We start from the raw sequence: 16,559 nt of genomic DNA on the forward strand, positions 1-16,559 counted from the left end.
AAATGAGAGATCTGACAGCTTGGTTTTGTAGGACAGTTCTGTGGAATTTTGATTTAGTTGGTGGGGAGGAACAGTGGACACACCTAGCTTCTCCCTCCTCTTCACTGATACCATGCTCATCATTATAGCATCTCCATGCTTAATTCACATGCTCTCCTTCTAGCAGAGGCTTATGAGGCTATCGAACTTTAAGACATACTGGTAATATTTTACATGACATCACAGAAGAGGCAGACGAACAAGACATATTTGGCTAAGATCTTGCTCAAACTACTTGTTTCTTTTGCTGCAGAAACCAAACTAATCTCTGGCTCCCAAATGAAGCCTGCAGAAAAAGCCCCAAAGACTAACATTCATTTCAGAGGGGGGGGGGGAAGTATCAGTTTTTCTGTGTTAGGGGACTTTTAGTGTTGCCAAAGCTTCTGAGGCATGGTAGCTTCATTTCTTTGTGATCTTCCCATAATCTTGCATCTCTGTCAAAAGAACACATCAGGACTGCCAAGTACTAATTTTCCACCACGCCCCACTAACTACTTGTCCGTTACAGCTATTCCCCTATTCCATTTTGTTTCCCCAGACTCCATTTTGTTTTCTGTTCTCCTGTGGCCGCCCTTCCCTGGCTGTTAAGTTGTTTACCAGGACCACTGCCCTTCTCAAAGGGAGGGCCCCTTAAGTTGTTTAACAAGAGCCATTGCCCTTCTCAAAGGGATGGCCACTTGTGCTGCATGCTAAGTGGGACCACTGCCTTTTTCAAAGGGTTCGTCCTGTTATCACCTCGTTGAACCTGGGCTTGGTGTAGGGTAGGCAATGTCCAGAGCTGCAAGGCCTATTGTGGTTTTAAGATCCTGGGCATGAGTCATAGTCTCATGTGCTCTTGAGTCACCTATTGCACAGGACTATGTCCAGGCATGTCTCTGGGCTTACCTTCAGTTTTTCCCCTGAGCCCCCTCCCCTGTGACAGAGGGAGCCTATCAGGATTACTGGTGGGAAACTGCCCAAGTTTGCCTTTAAAACCAGACATTTTTGAAACACACCTCAGAAAGGTTCCTGCATTGCTGCCTGGTCTGATCAGCCAGGGGTTCTGGGGGGTCCTTTCTCCGCTCTCGTTTTATTTTTGAGCGTACCCTCGTTTTTGAAAAACCCCCCCCCACGAAGAACGAATTGCTACCTGAGAGATCTCCTGATTATTGAGACTGTACCGAACCCTCCTTGCCTCTTCTGATGTTGCTGCTGCTTCTGCCTTTGCTGCTGCCTTGGGGACTGGTAAGAATCCCTCTGTAAAACTTTCTATACTTTTATTTTATTATTTTAGCTGCTGGCTCTGTTTCCCCAGCACACAGACTCAAGCTAAACCTTGGTCTGTGTCTTAAAACCTCTCTTAAACTACAGGGCTCTTTGCCACTGCTAAGCTCTGCTCCTGTGGGCTTTGCCTTGGGGCTCTCTGCTTTCAGCTGTATCCACCGCTGTAGCCACCATCCCTTGGCTTCCTTGGGAGCTGGGTCCTGGATACATACCACTCTGCCCTCTGTAACCTCCCCATAGCATAAGGTGCACCATAGGTCTTGTTTTTTTTTAATTTAATAAGTCATAGTTTGTTAAGATTGTAGAGCTTGTAAGTTTCTGTGATATTTGTTGTGTTGCCTAATTGTTGGTTAAGATAAGTTTAGAAAATCATTGCCTGGTTGTATTCTGTAGCTGCTTGTCATTTTATATAAGTTTGATTAAGTTAGGGGATAGATAAGGTTTTTACTATTTGAATTTGTCTTCCCACTGCCCCAATCCCCCCCCCCCCGAGCTCCCCAGTCACTCATTGCAGTCTCTCTGCTGTTTAAACTTGCAGCCTGTCTGCTCTCTGTGTCTCCCTCAGTTTAAATCTCCCTCTGTAGCGCCTCTATCTTTGGTTTCTGCTCCACCACGTGCTCCTCTTCCCCCATCCCCTAACCTCATTCCTCTACCACTGCCTTTCTCTCTCTCTCTCTCTCTTTTAATCCCTTCCCCCACGTGTTCACCCCGCTCCTACTGCTGCCAAACCTCAATTGTATTACTGAAGTCTAGCATAAAACCCCATTGGTTACCCTTTTTCTCTCTCACACACATCACATTTTATATTTACACCACTGTGACACATTTTTACCTAGAGTTGTTGGTCATTTAACACATTTTACCCATAACTGTTAGTTGGTTATATGCTGCTGTGACACACCCTTTACCTAGAAATTGTTAGCTACCTGTTACATTTATACTTCAGTGTTAGTTGGTTACCAACTGTATTGTACCCCACTGTATTGTACCCCACTATTGAAACCCCCTATACTATACTAAAAGAACTCCCTCCCCAATTGCCTACCTTAACAAACCCCATACCCCTCACTATTAAATTTTCCCTGTTTTTGCATTTTCTTAATAAAGTTTATTTTGCACCCCACCTGTGTGGTAATTGCTCCCCAAGATCCCATATACCTGCAGGCAGGGACACTACTCAACTCCATGTCTTCTGTATGTTGGTGCAGGGACTCAGCTAGCACATGTGTCCCTATGATCAGTTCTTACTTCTGATGAGGATATAGTGGCCCAGTGACTACACATGATAGCGCCAGAGTGGTATTTTAGGTTCCCTGATGGTGCTTTTCTGCAGGGACATGCATAAGGGCTGGAGTGGTGCTGGTGCTTCTCGCTGTTGCAGAGGTCCCACTTGAAGGCAATGTGTGTGTAGGGAGGGAGAAGGCAATGCTTTTACATCAGGCTGTATGCATTATGGGCACTATGTAGGAGCAAGAGAAATATAGCTGATTGTACCTTCAGATAAGGAGACTGATTGAGTAAATCAATCTTGGTGGTGGACTTTTTTCTCCCTCACAATCCCTCTTTTCCATCAAAATACATTGGTGCCTGTTCCTTCCTTTATAGTTCAGGTAGCAGGGACCTTTAATATTTGGCTTCATTAAACCCTGGTTGCAGGAGCAAATACTGGCCTGGAGCTCTTGCAGATATCAGCCATGTGATATACCTTGAAAGGCTAGACAGTCGCACGTGAGATCATGAGTCCACAGGCTCAGATTTCAAGAGATGCCACCAATCCTCTGAGGCCCAAGACCTATTTCATCTTTGCTCAGGACTCTCTCTGCCATGAAGTGTACTGATAATTCCACTTAAAGAGATAGAATTGAGAGTCAGCAAGTCCCTTATATATAAAGATGACATCACAATACTTACACTCTATCTGATCTGGAAACTTATGCTTGTTTGTTTTCCTTCAGTGCTTTTCCTAGATCAAGGCGTAGGGACTTAAGGCAGACTTAAAAAGCATTCAACTAATACCCATATTGTCCAATAAATGGTTTTAGGGTACATGTGACTAGGGTCCAGGGCTGTGAAATTAGATCATATACTCTTTATAGCAGGAACCACATCCAATTTTATTTATACAGCAGAGAAAATGGGGTCATAATCCCATAGGGGCCTCTGAGCGCCACAGATGCCTCAGTGTGCATTCTCTAGCACACCCATAACTAATTTTTTAGTGGCTAGATGGTGACAGAACCATAGACAAGACTGATATCCATGGAGAGGACAAAGATGGAAACAATCTCCTTTTCTGAAGCATGACCTATACGATTGAGGTAGATTAGGTTATTGTGGGAAAGTCTGTATTGCCATCATCCATCTTTCACATTTTTCTCGATCTAAAAAAGGTATATTTTGGAGACAATTATAAATGTACAATAACTGCAATGGTTATCACTTGCACTCTGCATGACACTTTGCATGTTGATTTCAGTATGCATTCAACAAGAAAGAAACCCAAAAGAGATTGTATCTTTGGATCAGCAGAGCAAAAGACAAAAAAAAGAGTCATGCTGAGACTCATGTACTCCTACTAGAACCAGCATTTGAGACAGGGAGTAGAGATTATGAAATAAGCTTCAGTGAACAATATGCTTATTTACCACTCAATAGCAGATGGCTGCTTGGTAACTCTAGAGTAGCAGTCTGAGGCTAGACATATAGAAAGCTAACCAAATATGGTTAAAAGCAGAGATATTTGGTTATAATGATTGGGATCATTAGCTTTATTGCAACACCAACTACCTATATTTTTTTTAACTGGGAATAGCTTCCTTAGTATGCATACATCTATTTTATGGAATGATTACTGGTAATACATGAGTAAGCATAAGACCCTTATTCTGGAAAAATAACCAGACATTTGCTCTGATTTTCAGTTACACTTATTTTTTTTAAAAAAGGTGTATTAGATTGAAAATAGAAATCTGTGATGTACTGTAACTGCTAAAATCATGAAAAGGCTTCCCAATCTAGCCGCACATCTGATGCCAATATCACTCAGAACTCTAAATAGGTACCCTAGGCCAAGTTATATTCTACCAAAAAAAAAATCGGCTAAAATGGAAAGAGGGGAGCAGCATTCCCCTGCTACACAGCCCCAAAGTAGAATAAAGATAATGAAACAGAGGCATTCATTTCTGCTTCCACTATTACTAAAGGTATCTAAATACAGAATTCTGTATATACAATAAAATCAAAGATTAGGTAAATTCACATAATTGATGTGCTGCCAGGGTTATCTCTAATCTTGAGTTTGACTTTTGTAAACTGATATTGTTAAAGGTTTGTCATGATGAATAGCAATAGTGTTACATTTCCAAATCTCTGATAAAAATAATTAACCTTTCTAAAAAGGCTGTTCAGTGTGACTCAGACTTCTACCTTTATTTGGGCAGATCCTTCCGCAGAACCATATGAAATGGAAATGCCTAAGATATCCTGCTGATTCACTTAAAATGAGGGGAAAGGGAAGATTCTTTAGAGGGAATCCCATTACCTCTTCCACAGATCCTCCTCAGACCTAGATCATTACCAGATCCACATCCACAGACTTAAATGCACTGAAACATATCCTGGACCTCTTGTGTAAACCTCTTCCATTCCCCTGGTTACCTAAATTGCTTTCAGCCAGGAGATCTTTGGAAAGATTTATGGACTTGGAAGGTAGACTCTATGAGGGTCTGAGGGAATTTAAGCCCTACTATTACACAGTTCATGTTTATAGTTTTATAAGCATCAAAATGGACCATCATTCAGTACCCAAACTCATAGTGTTTATTCTGAAATGAACTTAGGTTTGCACCTTGCATCTGCAGCCACTCTATTTAGTTAACCTCAAGATAACTATCAAAACTTAATGAAGCAGGATAATCAATGCCTCACTTTCCTATGCAACTCTTAACTGCTACACATTTCTGAAACCTCCTCCTCAGGTCTCCAAGATACCACTACCATCTAGCAAGATGTCAGGTACACTTCTCAGAGTATAAAAGGATTTTTTATGGTACTTACAAAAAAGAAAAAGCATCCTAATCTTATTCCCTCAGGATAAAAACAAAACAAAAACTCAAACCTTACAGCAATAGCTGCCCTTTTGAAGTTTGTGTGACAGTGCTTGAGATCTTTGAGTTAGTGACTAGTGGAAAATTGTTGTGTTATTGTTTATGGAATTTCAGGATTCTGGTTCTTGTTTTTATCTGCACAAGAGAGTCACGCTATCCTTAACATCACCTCACTTCAAAGTTAGCGACAAGAAAAATTTGCAGGATTTGAGACAGGATGTTTGGATTTTACGAGAGTCATGTTGTTCATTGCATCTTCTTCACTGAGTTGTATATTTATTGTGGGGGAAAATGCAGGGCATTTCTTACACTTGAGCAAATACGTCTCAAGAGTTTTCAGGTGAATGACTGATTTAAGGTAAATATTTGAGTAACAAATTTATGAAGCAGGTTATCATTAAGCTTATACTACAAACATTCATAAAATGAGAAACAAAAAGAATTCAGAGAACTAATACACATTTGTCACATGTATTGCCACTTTCAATATCATGACAATTATAAGTTTTTTTAGACTTCCCAAATCTTAGTAAAATAGTCAGTCAAGTTCCCAGCTGTACAGCAACAAAACTGTAAAGCATCAAAACTCAGTTTAACAAACCTTCCAATGGGATACTAGTATTAAAGGAATATCAAAAAATAAATCACTTCTGACAATTTTTACCCAGTGCTTCAACAAAAAGTTACTACTATAACTAAGATTAGAAAAAAAAATCTAGATTGTTTCATTGTTTCCCCTATTGATGAGTCTCATACAGTAAGAAGGGAAAGAAAAGCCATTTTAAAGTATAAACAATGTGACTGTAAACCAAAACAATTTACAGAATGTTTCAGGGACTACAGGTGTTCTACATAACTGTTGTATTTTCAGGTATACTATATGACAGTTTTAACTTCTTGTTTAAAACTGTCTGGACTTCACATTGCCTGTGTCCATTTAATATATTCAGTCTAAAGAAAGTTTACCTTGAGCAAATTTGACACAATGATTGAAGAGAAACTGCAGGCATGTAGCTTAAGGCAGCATTATAACACAGCAGGAGGAATGTCAGCACTTCAAACCTAAACAAAAAATATTCAAAATGATCAAAAACATAAGTTTAAAGTATCAACATATTTTAGTACTTTTCCCTTTTTAAATTGAATATAGAGAATAAGTTAAAATATGCCATGCGCAGGAACCATACAAGGGATTCTACTATAAACAACACAAATTTACAGCATCAGAGAATCACAGAAACATAGGTTTAGAAGGGACATCAAGATGTGCTAAGGCAGAATCAAGTAAACATAGCACAACCCTGATAGCTGTTTGTCCAACCTGCTATTAAAAATCTCCAGTGATGGGGATTCCACAACCTCCCTTGGAAGTCTATTCCAGAGCCTCACTATTCATCTAGTTTGACAGTTTTTCTTAATATCTAATTTAAATCTTCCTTGCTGAAGTTTCCATTACTATTTATCCTATCTTCAGTTGACATGGAGAACAATTGATCACTGTCCTCTTTATACCAGCCCTAAATATATTTAAAGACTTATCAGGTCCCGCCCCCATCTTCTATTCTCAAGACTAAACATGACCAGTTTTTTGTTTGTTTGGTTGGGTGTTTTTTTTTTGGCGGGGTGGGGGGGGTTAAATAAACCTTTCCTATAGATCAGGTTTTCTAAAAGTTTTATGATTTTTGTTGCTCTTCTCTGGATTCTCTCCAGTTTTCCCATATTTTTCCCAAAGGGTGGTACCCAGAATTGGACACTATATTCCAGGTGAGGCCGCACCAGTGCCACATAGAGTAGGACAATTACCTCCTGTTTCTTACATACAACACTCCTGTTAATACACCCAGAATGATATTAGCCTTTTTCACAACTACAACACATGATTGATTCATTGAATTTGGGACCTACTCTAACCCCCAAATCCTTCTCAGCAGCAGTATCAGCTATCAGTTATTCCCCATTTTGTAGATGTGCATTTCATTTTTCTTTAAGTGAAGTACTTTGCACTTCTAGTCACTGAATTTCATCTTGTTGAATTCAGACTACAGTAGAACTTCAGAGTTACAGACACCTTGGTAATGGAACTTATCCGTAACTCTGAAATGTTTCTAACTCTGAACAAAGTGCAGTTCGGGCTCCATATCCACAGCTGATACTCCAGGCCAGGCTTCAGCAGCAGCTGAGCTCCCTACTCAGTGCAGACATGAGTTTGCAAGCTGTCTCCCTCCTCACCAGGGGTGTGTGTGAAAACAGTGCGTCCCTCTCCCAACCAGGGGAGGGATAATGGGTGAAAATAGCACAGACACCAGCGCTGCTCCTGCTTTGTTGGTTCCAGCTGCATTTGGCTGGCAGCCAGTGTCTTGCAGTAAGTAGCTGTCCTGCGCATGGGTGTGGGATGGAAACAGGCAGTCCAGATGTGCCTATCTTTAAGATGCAATACAGGCACAGTACAGTATTTGCTCCCCCTCAACTCCCCCGGCTGCTGCCTGATTGGTTACTTCCAGTTTCACATGGTGTCCAGTTGATCGGTCAGTTCACAAGAGAAAGTTGCTCACCTTGCAGTAACTGAGGTGGGTGCTCCACTCTAGGTGATGGTGCGTCCCAGCGCTGTCGATTGGAGATTTTTGGTAGCAGTGCCTGGTTGGGGTGCACGCACTCAGATGGCATCTCCCGTCTAGTTGGAATCTTCCTGAGTGCGTGCGCCCCACAACCTCCTCAGTTCCTTCTCTACTGTGGAGAGTCATCTCTGTACTGCAAAGTAGAGGGGAGGAGGATGGGGAGTGGAGCACCCACAGGGACACACATCTCGAAGAACCTCATTTACTGCAAGGTGAGTAACTTTCTCTTCTTCTTCGAGTGCTGTCCCTGTGGGTGCTCCACTTTAGGTGAATGTGTAGCAGTACCCACTATGGTTGGTGGGACTTTGGAGATGCAGCAGAGAGTACTGAAGATAGTACTGTATGGCCTACTATTGCGTCTGCCGTGGTGTCTTGCGTGAGAGCATAGTGTTTTGCAAACGTGTGTTCAGATGACCATGTAGCCACCTCGCAGAGATCAGGAATGGAAACGTTGTGTAAGAAGGGAATGGATGCCGACATGGCTCTAGTGGAATGAGTTCTAATGTTGTCGGGCGGTTGAAGATTCTTCGCACGGTAACAGGATCTGATGCAGTCAGAGATCCACTTGGATAGACATTGTTTAGAGATAGCCATGTCCTTTGATCTTTCGGCAATGGAAATGAAGAGTCGTGGAGACTTGCGAAATGGTTTAGTCCGTTCTAAATAAAAGGCAATTGCTCTCCTCACGTCGAGTATGCAGGGTTACTTCCTGCTGAGTTTTGTGAGGTTTGGAATAGAAAGTAGGGAAGTATATAGGTTGGTTGAGGTGGAAGGTCGACACCACCTTAGGAAGAAATTTAGGATGTCGTCTCAAAGTGACTTTATCTTTGGAGAAGACTGTGTAGGGAGGATGGACAGCAGGGCACTCATTTCACCCACTCTCCTTGCTGATGTTATAGCAACTAGGAAAGCCACCTTCATGGACATATGAAGGTGAGAGGAGGTAGCCAACGGCTCAAATGGAGGTTTCATGAGGGCATGAAGAACGAGGTTAAGATTCCATGTAGCCACTGTTGGATGAATTTCAGAGTAAAGATTTTGCAGGCCAGTGAGAAAGCGTTTAACGGTGGGGTGTGTAAAGAGTGAGTACCCATCCAATAGGTCATGGAAGGTGGTAAGCGCCGCCAGGTGCACTTTGATGGAGCTGAGCGAGAGTCCGTCCTGTTTTAGTTTCAGGAGGTAGTCTAGAATGTTAGGGAGGGTCACATTATTGGGTGCTAAATGTTTATGCGAGCACCAAAGAGCGAAATGTCTCCACTTCTGAAGGAAGGTTTTATGAGTGGAGTTTCTCCTACTGTGCAATAGGACATATTGGACCTGCTCGGAACAGGCTAGTTCATGGGTTTGGAACCATGAAGGAACCAGGCTGTGAGGTGGAGCTTTTGGAGCTGGGGGTGAAGGACTCGTCCGTTGTCCTGGCAAAGGAGGTCTGGTCTGTTGGGGAGAGCCCATGGGTGACGGGAGGACATGTGGAGAAGGTAGGGGTACCATGTCTGTCTTGGCCAAGCCGGGGCAATAAGGATGACCTGGGCCTTGTCGTCCGCGATCTTCTGAAGAACCCTGCGTAGTAGAGGGATAGGTGGGAAGGCGTACAGGAGGTAGTTCCATGCGATGAGGAATGCATCCCCTAAGGATGCAGTCCCGAGTCCCACCCTGGAGCAAAACAGGGGGCATTTTCGGTTTCGGGTCGTGGTGAAGAGATCTACTGACGGCATGCCCCAGTGGGAAAAAAGCTGTTGGGAGTACTGCGGGGTGCAGTTCCCATTCGTGTTCTGTCGAGAAGTGTCTGCTGAGTGTGTCCGCAGTAGTGTTGTGACAGCCTGGTAGGTAGGAAGCGATGATCTGTATTCAATGTCGTATGCACCAATTCCATAGTCGAATGGCTTCCATGCAGAGGGAATGTGATCGGGCTCCCCCTTGTCTGTTTATGTAATACATACATGCTATGTTGTCTGTTAAGACTCGCAGGTATTTGTTCTTTATGAGAGGAAGAAAGTGAAGGCATGCTCTCCTCACTGCCCTGAGCTCTAAGGGATTTATGTGTAGACATGTCTCTGATGCAGACCACCGGCCTTGTGCCCTGTGTTCCCCTAGATGTGCTCCCCAACCAATCAGGGAGGCGTCCGTGGTGAGCATGAGCGTTGGGAATCGTTGCTGGAAGGAAACCCCTGTGCAGAGGTTTTCTGGACTTGTCCACCATTGTAGGGAAGTTACAACATGGGGTGGAGGAGTTAGCAGCATCCCTAAGGGATGTCTGCTGGGTTTGAAACTGGAGTTGAGCCAGCCTTGGAGGCATCTCATATGTAGCCTGGCATGTTGAACCATGAAGGTGGTAGCTGCCATGTGACCAAGGAGCTGTAGGCAGATTCTTGCTTGTGTCCTGGGACGAACAGAGAGCGTACGTATGAGCTGCGTGATAGTGAGGAATCTGTTGCATGGGAGCGAGGCCCTGCTCTGGGTTGAATCGAGATGAGCTCCAATGAATTCGATCTGTTGCGTGGGTATCAGGGTAGATTTTTGGATGTTTATTTGGAGGCCTAGGCTGTGAAAAAGGGAGATGGCGAAGCACGTGGCTTGAAGTGTCTCACCATAGGAGTTGCCCCTGATGAGGCAATCGTCCAGGTAGGGGAAAAGTGTGACCCCATGTTTGCAGAGGTGAGCCACAACCACGGCTAGGGTCTTGGAAAAAACTCTTGGAGCTGTGGAGAGTCCGAAAGGGAGAACTCTGTATTGGAAAGGATCCTGACCGATTGTGAATTGGAGGAAGCGTCTGTGAGCTGGATGTATTATATATGGAAGTAAACATCTTGTAGGTCGAGGGCTGTGAACCAGTCCCCTTGATCCAATGCAGGTATTATTGTGCCCAGTGTGACCATCTTGACTCTGTTGTGTCCTCACAAATTTGTTCAGTCAGCGTAGGTCTAGTATAGCCCTCCATCCCCCGGTTTTCTTCTGCATTAGAAAGTAATGGGAGTAGAACCCTGTCCCTTGCTGTTGCGTCGGCACAGGTTCCACTGTGCCTAGTTGCAGAAGGTGTGCCACTTCTGAGCGAAGTAACTGCTAGTGAGAGGGGTTCCTGAAGAGGGATGGGGAAGGGGAAAGGGTAGGAGGGTAGGATATGAACAGGATGGAGTAACCAGTCTGAACTATTTCGAGGACTCAGCGGTCCTGTGTAATCCGCTGCCAAGCATGTTAGAAATACTGGAGGCGGTGGCCAAACGGACAAGTAAGTGGTGGAATCAAGGGGTGGTCGTGCAAACCCTCGACCAAAGCTTCAAAACTGTTGTTTATTGCCTGGTGGATGGAAGGTGGTGGCTTGATTTTGATTTTGTCTGCATTTGGGAGGTCTAGCACGATTCCTAGTTGTGTCGTATGGTCTGGATTGAGGGCGATCGTACTGATGTGTGTGTGGTCTTTGGTAGGGTTGGTATCGTTGTCTCCTGGGAAGAGATGGGTGAATGCCCAGGGTGCGCAGTGTCACTCTCAAATCTTTCATGGTGTGGAGGAGTTCATCAGTTTTTTTCGAAAAGAGTTAGTCCTTATCAAAGGGGAGATCCTCCACTTTGGTCTGGAGCTCTTTAGGAATACCTGATGCAGAGAGCCATGAGGATCTGCGCATAACCACAGCAGTTGCAGTGGTACGGGCTGCTGTGTCTGCCGTGTCTAAGGACACCTGTAGGGCCATTCTGGAGATCAGCTGTCCCTCAGACAGGACTGATTTGAAGTCTGCTCTTCTGTCCTCTGGGATGTATGAGGCAAATTCGAAAAGCTTATTGTAATTATCAAAATCATAGCTGGCAAGGAGAGCAGAATAGTTTGCAATCCTGAACTGTAGTGGCGAGGATGTATAAACCTTGCAGCCCAGGACATCAAGGCGTCTAAGGTCCTTGTCTTGCGGGCTAGGTCGATATTGTGACTGTTTGGTCCGCTGTGCAACTGCATCGATGACAAGAGAGTTCGGTGGTGGATGAGAAAATAGGAAGTCTGCGTCCTTTGCAGGAACGTAGTATTTACGTTCGATCTTCTTACAAGTTGGTACTAGAGAAGCTTGGGTTTGCCAGAGAGTGTCAGCTGGCTCCATGAGTGCTTCGTTTATAGGGAGCGCGATTTTTGAGGGCGCAGACGGTTGAAGGATTTTGAGGAGTCTGTGCTGAGTCTCCTGAACCTCTTCTAAGGGGATATCCTGACTGAGTGCAACCCTCCTAAAAAGTTCTTGAAATTGTTTGCAGTCATCCATGGTCTGTGGAGGTGAAGGGAGCATGGCTTCATCTGAGGCTAATGGAGAGTTAGGGTTAGGTGAGTCAGGATATGGTGCGTAGCTCCCAGTCTTAGGAGGGGGCTCAGGCACCCTGGAAGTGGATGGAGCAGGAGATTGAGGCACCGAAGGAAGATGATTGGTAGGAGGATTCTGCAACGGGTACCACTGAGGCCAAGGCATGGGGTACGAGAACCCAGGCATCGCCCACGGGTGGGCAACCTAGGGAAACTGAGGCTGCTGAGCTTGAGCCGTATCCTGAGGCGGTAAAGGTGCCTGTGGAGGAGAAGCAGGAGGGGAGAACTCCGCTTGCTGCTGTAGCTTAAGGTCACCATCGGCGAAAGCCAGTTCAGGTGGAGAAAGTGGCAGGTCAAGGAAGGAGTCCTCTGTATCTAGGAGCAGAAAGTGAGGCTCGGGTGGCACTAAAAGGTCACTTTGAGTGAGAAGCTGTTGTTCCTGCTCCCTAGGCTGAGCTAAGCCTGCTCTCTGCTCTCGCTCTTTAGTAGGAGAGTGACAGAGTGTCCTGCTGTGTTGAGCCTAGAGGTGCCCTGCAGGGGGTCTGCTGCTGGTGCGCGGGCAGAAGAGTGGCTGGGTGCCGACGCTCTTCTCGGTGCAGAGGCTGATCGCGCTGTCAGCACCGCAGCTATTTTTGTTGCTGAGGCAGAGCGCGCTGGCGGGACCGCGGCCGCTTTTGGCGCTGAAACTGACCAGGCTGTGAGTACCGTGGCCGTTTTGGGTGTCGGTGCTGAACGCGCTGCTGGCATCACGGAAGGTGCCGGCGCCGGCGTTGAAGCCCCTCTCGGTGCCAAAGAGGAGTGAGCTGTCCGCATTGCAGTCGTTTGCGGCGCTGAGGGGACCGAGTCAACAGGCGCCTTCCCCGCGCGGGAGGTCTGGTCCCTGCCTCTAAGCTCTGTCAGAGCGGTTGCTGAGGCGTTGGAAGAGGCTGATGCAGCTGTCTTTCGTGCTGTCAGCACAGGAGGTAGGGATCTCGCCGGAGACCCCCTACCCATTAGAGTCTCGTTTGTGAGACTGCTGAGCTTCTTGCCTCCGCTCCAAGGACGGTGAAGCAACGCTCCCCACCGGTTCCGATCTGGCTGGGGAGCGTGTGGGAGCGGGTTCTACCTTTCCCGTCTCCGACAGCGGCTGCAGGGATTTTTCCATCATAATGATCTTGAGACGCAGATCCCTGTCACGACGAGCTCTTGACTTGAGACTCGCACAATGGAGGCACTTCGCGGGGATATGGGTGTCCCCGAGGCACTTGACACAAGAGTGGCCATCTGACCGTGGTATGGAGTCCTGACAGGAGATGCATCTTTTGAAACCTGAAGCTCCTGGCATTATGAGTTAGAGATGGCCGAGGAGAGTGTCTCAGTGGGAGACAAGCCTGAGGGTTGGTTTTGGATTTTTTTTTTTTTTTTTTGGTAAACTAAGTAACTAACTATGTAACTCTGCTAAAGCAAGGGAAACAACTGGGAAGTACTTAATAATTATTTCTATGTTCTTTGTTACTGTTTCCTATAGAGATCAGGGAAGAGAAGGTAGCACTGCCCCGAGTCCCGTCTTCAGCCGAGGCCGGTTGAGAAGGAACTGAGGAGGGTGTGGGGCGCACGCACTCAGGAAGATTCCAACTAGATGGGAGATACCATCTGGGTGCATGCGCCCCAACCAGGCGCTGCTACCGAAAATCTCTGATCGACAGCGCCGGGACGCACCATCACCTACAGTGGAGCACCCACAGGGACAACACTCGAAGAAGAACTCTGGCATTCATATCTTTGAGGTTCTACTGTAATTCTCCAATTTGTAAAGGTTTTTTTGTTTTTTTTTTTAATTCTAATCCTGTTCTCCAAAGTGTTTGCAACCCCTCCTAGCTTGGCGTCATCTACATGTTTTAGAAATTTACTCACCCCTCCAATATTAACAAAAATATTGGGTAGTACCAGACCCAAGACTGACCCCGAAGGACCTCACTAGATACATCCTTCCAGTTTGACAGAAAACCATTGATAATTGTACATTGAAAGTACAATCTTTCAACCATTTATGCACCTACCTATGGTAATTTAATCTAAACCACATTGCTCTAGTTTTCTTACGAGAATGCCATGTGGAACTGTCAAAAAAAATTACTAAAAATCAAAATATACTGCTTCTCTCCATCCATTAGGCCAGGAACCTTGTTAAAGGAGGAAATTAGATTGGTTTGGCATGACTTGTTCATGACAAATCCATGCTAATTCCTTACAAACATATTATTCCTCTAGGTGGCTACTAACTGATTTCTTCATAATTTGTTCCAGTATCTTTCCAGGTATCAAAGTCAGAGTGACTAACATAATTCCCTAAATCCTTTTTGCTCCCCTTTTTAAAGATTGGTTACTATGTTTGCCCTTCTCTAGACCTCTGGAACCTCACCTGTCCTCCATGAGTTTGCAAAGTAATTCTTAACAATTCCGAGATTGCTTCAGCTAGTTTCTTAAGTATCCTAGGATGAATTTCATCAGGCCCTGCCATCTTGACTAATTCTAATTCATCTAAATAATCTTTAACATGTTCTTTCCCTATTTTGTTTGAGTTTCTTCCTCCTTGTTAATAATAACTTTTGACTATCTGGTCACCAGTAACCTTTTTAGTGAAGACTGAAGCAAAATAAATACCTCAGTCTTCTTGATGTCATCAGTTATTAGCTCTCCTTCCCACTAAGTAGAGGACCTAAACTTTACTTCATCTTTCTCTTAATGTATTTAAAGAATCTCTTCTTATTGCCTTTTTACGTCCCTTGCTAGGTGTAACTCATTTTGTGCCTTACTCTTTCTGATTTTATCACATAGTGACTTAGTAACATATATCATTAAAGCTGTAGACAGAAGCCGTTAAATGGTGTAAAACTGCAAGTCAACGTTCTCTTCTTGTTGTGAAATGCAATACAAGTAGTATTTGCAAACCTAGATTAAGATGTTATTTTAAAAATATGCCTCCTGAAAGTATTTTAAACACATATGTCTAGCAACTAATTCCTAAGATTCTAAATTACCAAGATACCTATGTACTACAACTGTAAACTTAGACAATATTAGATGAAAAAGATGGCAGGATAACAAAACCAAAAATAATGAAGCTACTTTAACCATTTTTATGGATTTTCATGCAAGATCTTACTATAGTTTTACCTGTTCTGTGCTGTTAACATCTCTCTTTGAGGATGAGGTCCACTGTACACAACTCTGGACAAACCATGCTGGGATAAAGCTCCCTCCGTAAGAGCCATGGAACCAATGCTGGAAGGCTAAAGTAAACAGGTATTTGAATAAAGGATTCCAAACATTTGTCCTGTTAAAGTCTCATTACATAGTGGAGTAAAAAACAGACAAAAAAGATGGAAAGTTGTACCTGTGCATACATTTTGAACCTACATAAATCTATCTGGCTGCTTTCTTATGTTATGTAATATAGCAACTGCCCTGAGATTAGTAGAAAAAGTTAGGAAACAAAGCTATGAAAAAGTTGGCACTTAAAATTGTTTTAAAAACAAGTTTAAATGTCCTCACTAGAAGACTATAGCCACAAAAGCTATGCTTTGAAAAGTCAAGTGTGTCATTACATCATCATGTATAACAAACTGTTCACATTGCCTTCTTTAACTGGCCTCAGCATAAAAGGAAGCTATGCAGTCCATCTGGTAACAACCATGCATTTAAGTAATTTCACTCACTTCATGATACACTGAAGGTTTGGACAAGGACGGAATTGTGAAACTCAGCACTTTACTATGCCCCTGTTTGTCAACTATTTCCTGTAAAACACAAAAGACATCAAGGGTTACAATATTAAAATGTTTATTGTGAAAATTAGAAGAGCTCAGTTAGCATGCAAGAAATGTTATATTGTAGGGGAAAACTCTGAATTAAATATCATTATCGCAGGGGTTCTCAAACAGGGGGTTGGGATCCCTCAGGGGGTCACGAGGTCATTACATGGGGGATCGTGAGCTGTTAACCTCCATCCCAAACTCCACTTGCTTCCAGCATTTATAATGATGTTAAATATATTGAACAGTGTATTTAATTTATTAGGAGGGTTGCACTCAGAGGCTTGCAATGTGAAAGGGGTTGCCAGTAAAAAAAGTTTGAGACCCACTGCCTTATTGGCTCTAGAATGCAAATAGTCAGCTAGAAGCTTAACGTAGCCTTGATATTTACCCAAAACTAAGTGTTCTTGGCTATTTTTGAATTCACTTAAAATAAAGACATTTGTTGGTATTTGTTAATTGATACATAG

General features: G+C 43.9%; 1 protein-coding gene across 10 annotated transcripts in view; it reads right to left on the minus strand.

The window, feature by feature from the left end:
• HYCC1 (hyccin PI4KA lipid kinase complex subunit 1) overlaps positions 1–16,559 on the minus strand; it is a 95,117-nt gene that overhangs the window by 24,044 nt on the left and 54,514 nt on the right. For all 10 annotated transcript variants that reach the window (XM_050938654.1, XM_050938656.1, XM_050938649.1 and 7 more), the window contains 3 exons: positions 15,994–16,074; positions 15,452–15,567; positions 6,375–6,470 (listed from right to left, as the gene is read on the minus strand). In XM_050938654.1, coding sequence (XP_050794611.1) covers positions 6,375–6,470; positions 15,452–15,567; positions 15,994–16,074 — 293 coding nt within the window. The remainder of the gene's footprint in view (positions 1–6,374; positions 6,471–15,451; positions 15,568–15,993; positions 16,075–16,559) is intronic.

The sequence above is a fragment of the Gopherus flavomarginatus genome, chromosome 2, assembly GCF_025201925.1.
Source record: "Gopherus flavomarginatus isolate rGopFla2 chromosome 2, rGopFla2.mat.asm, whole genome shotgun sequence".
NCBI classification, from domain to species: domain Eukaryota; kingdom Metazoa; phylum Chordata; order Testudines; family Testudinidae; genus Gopherus; species Gopherus flavomarginatus.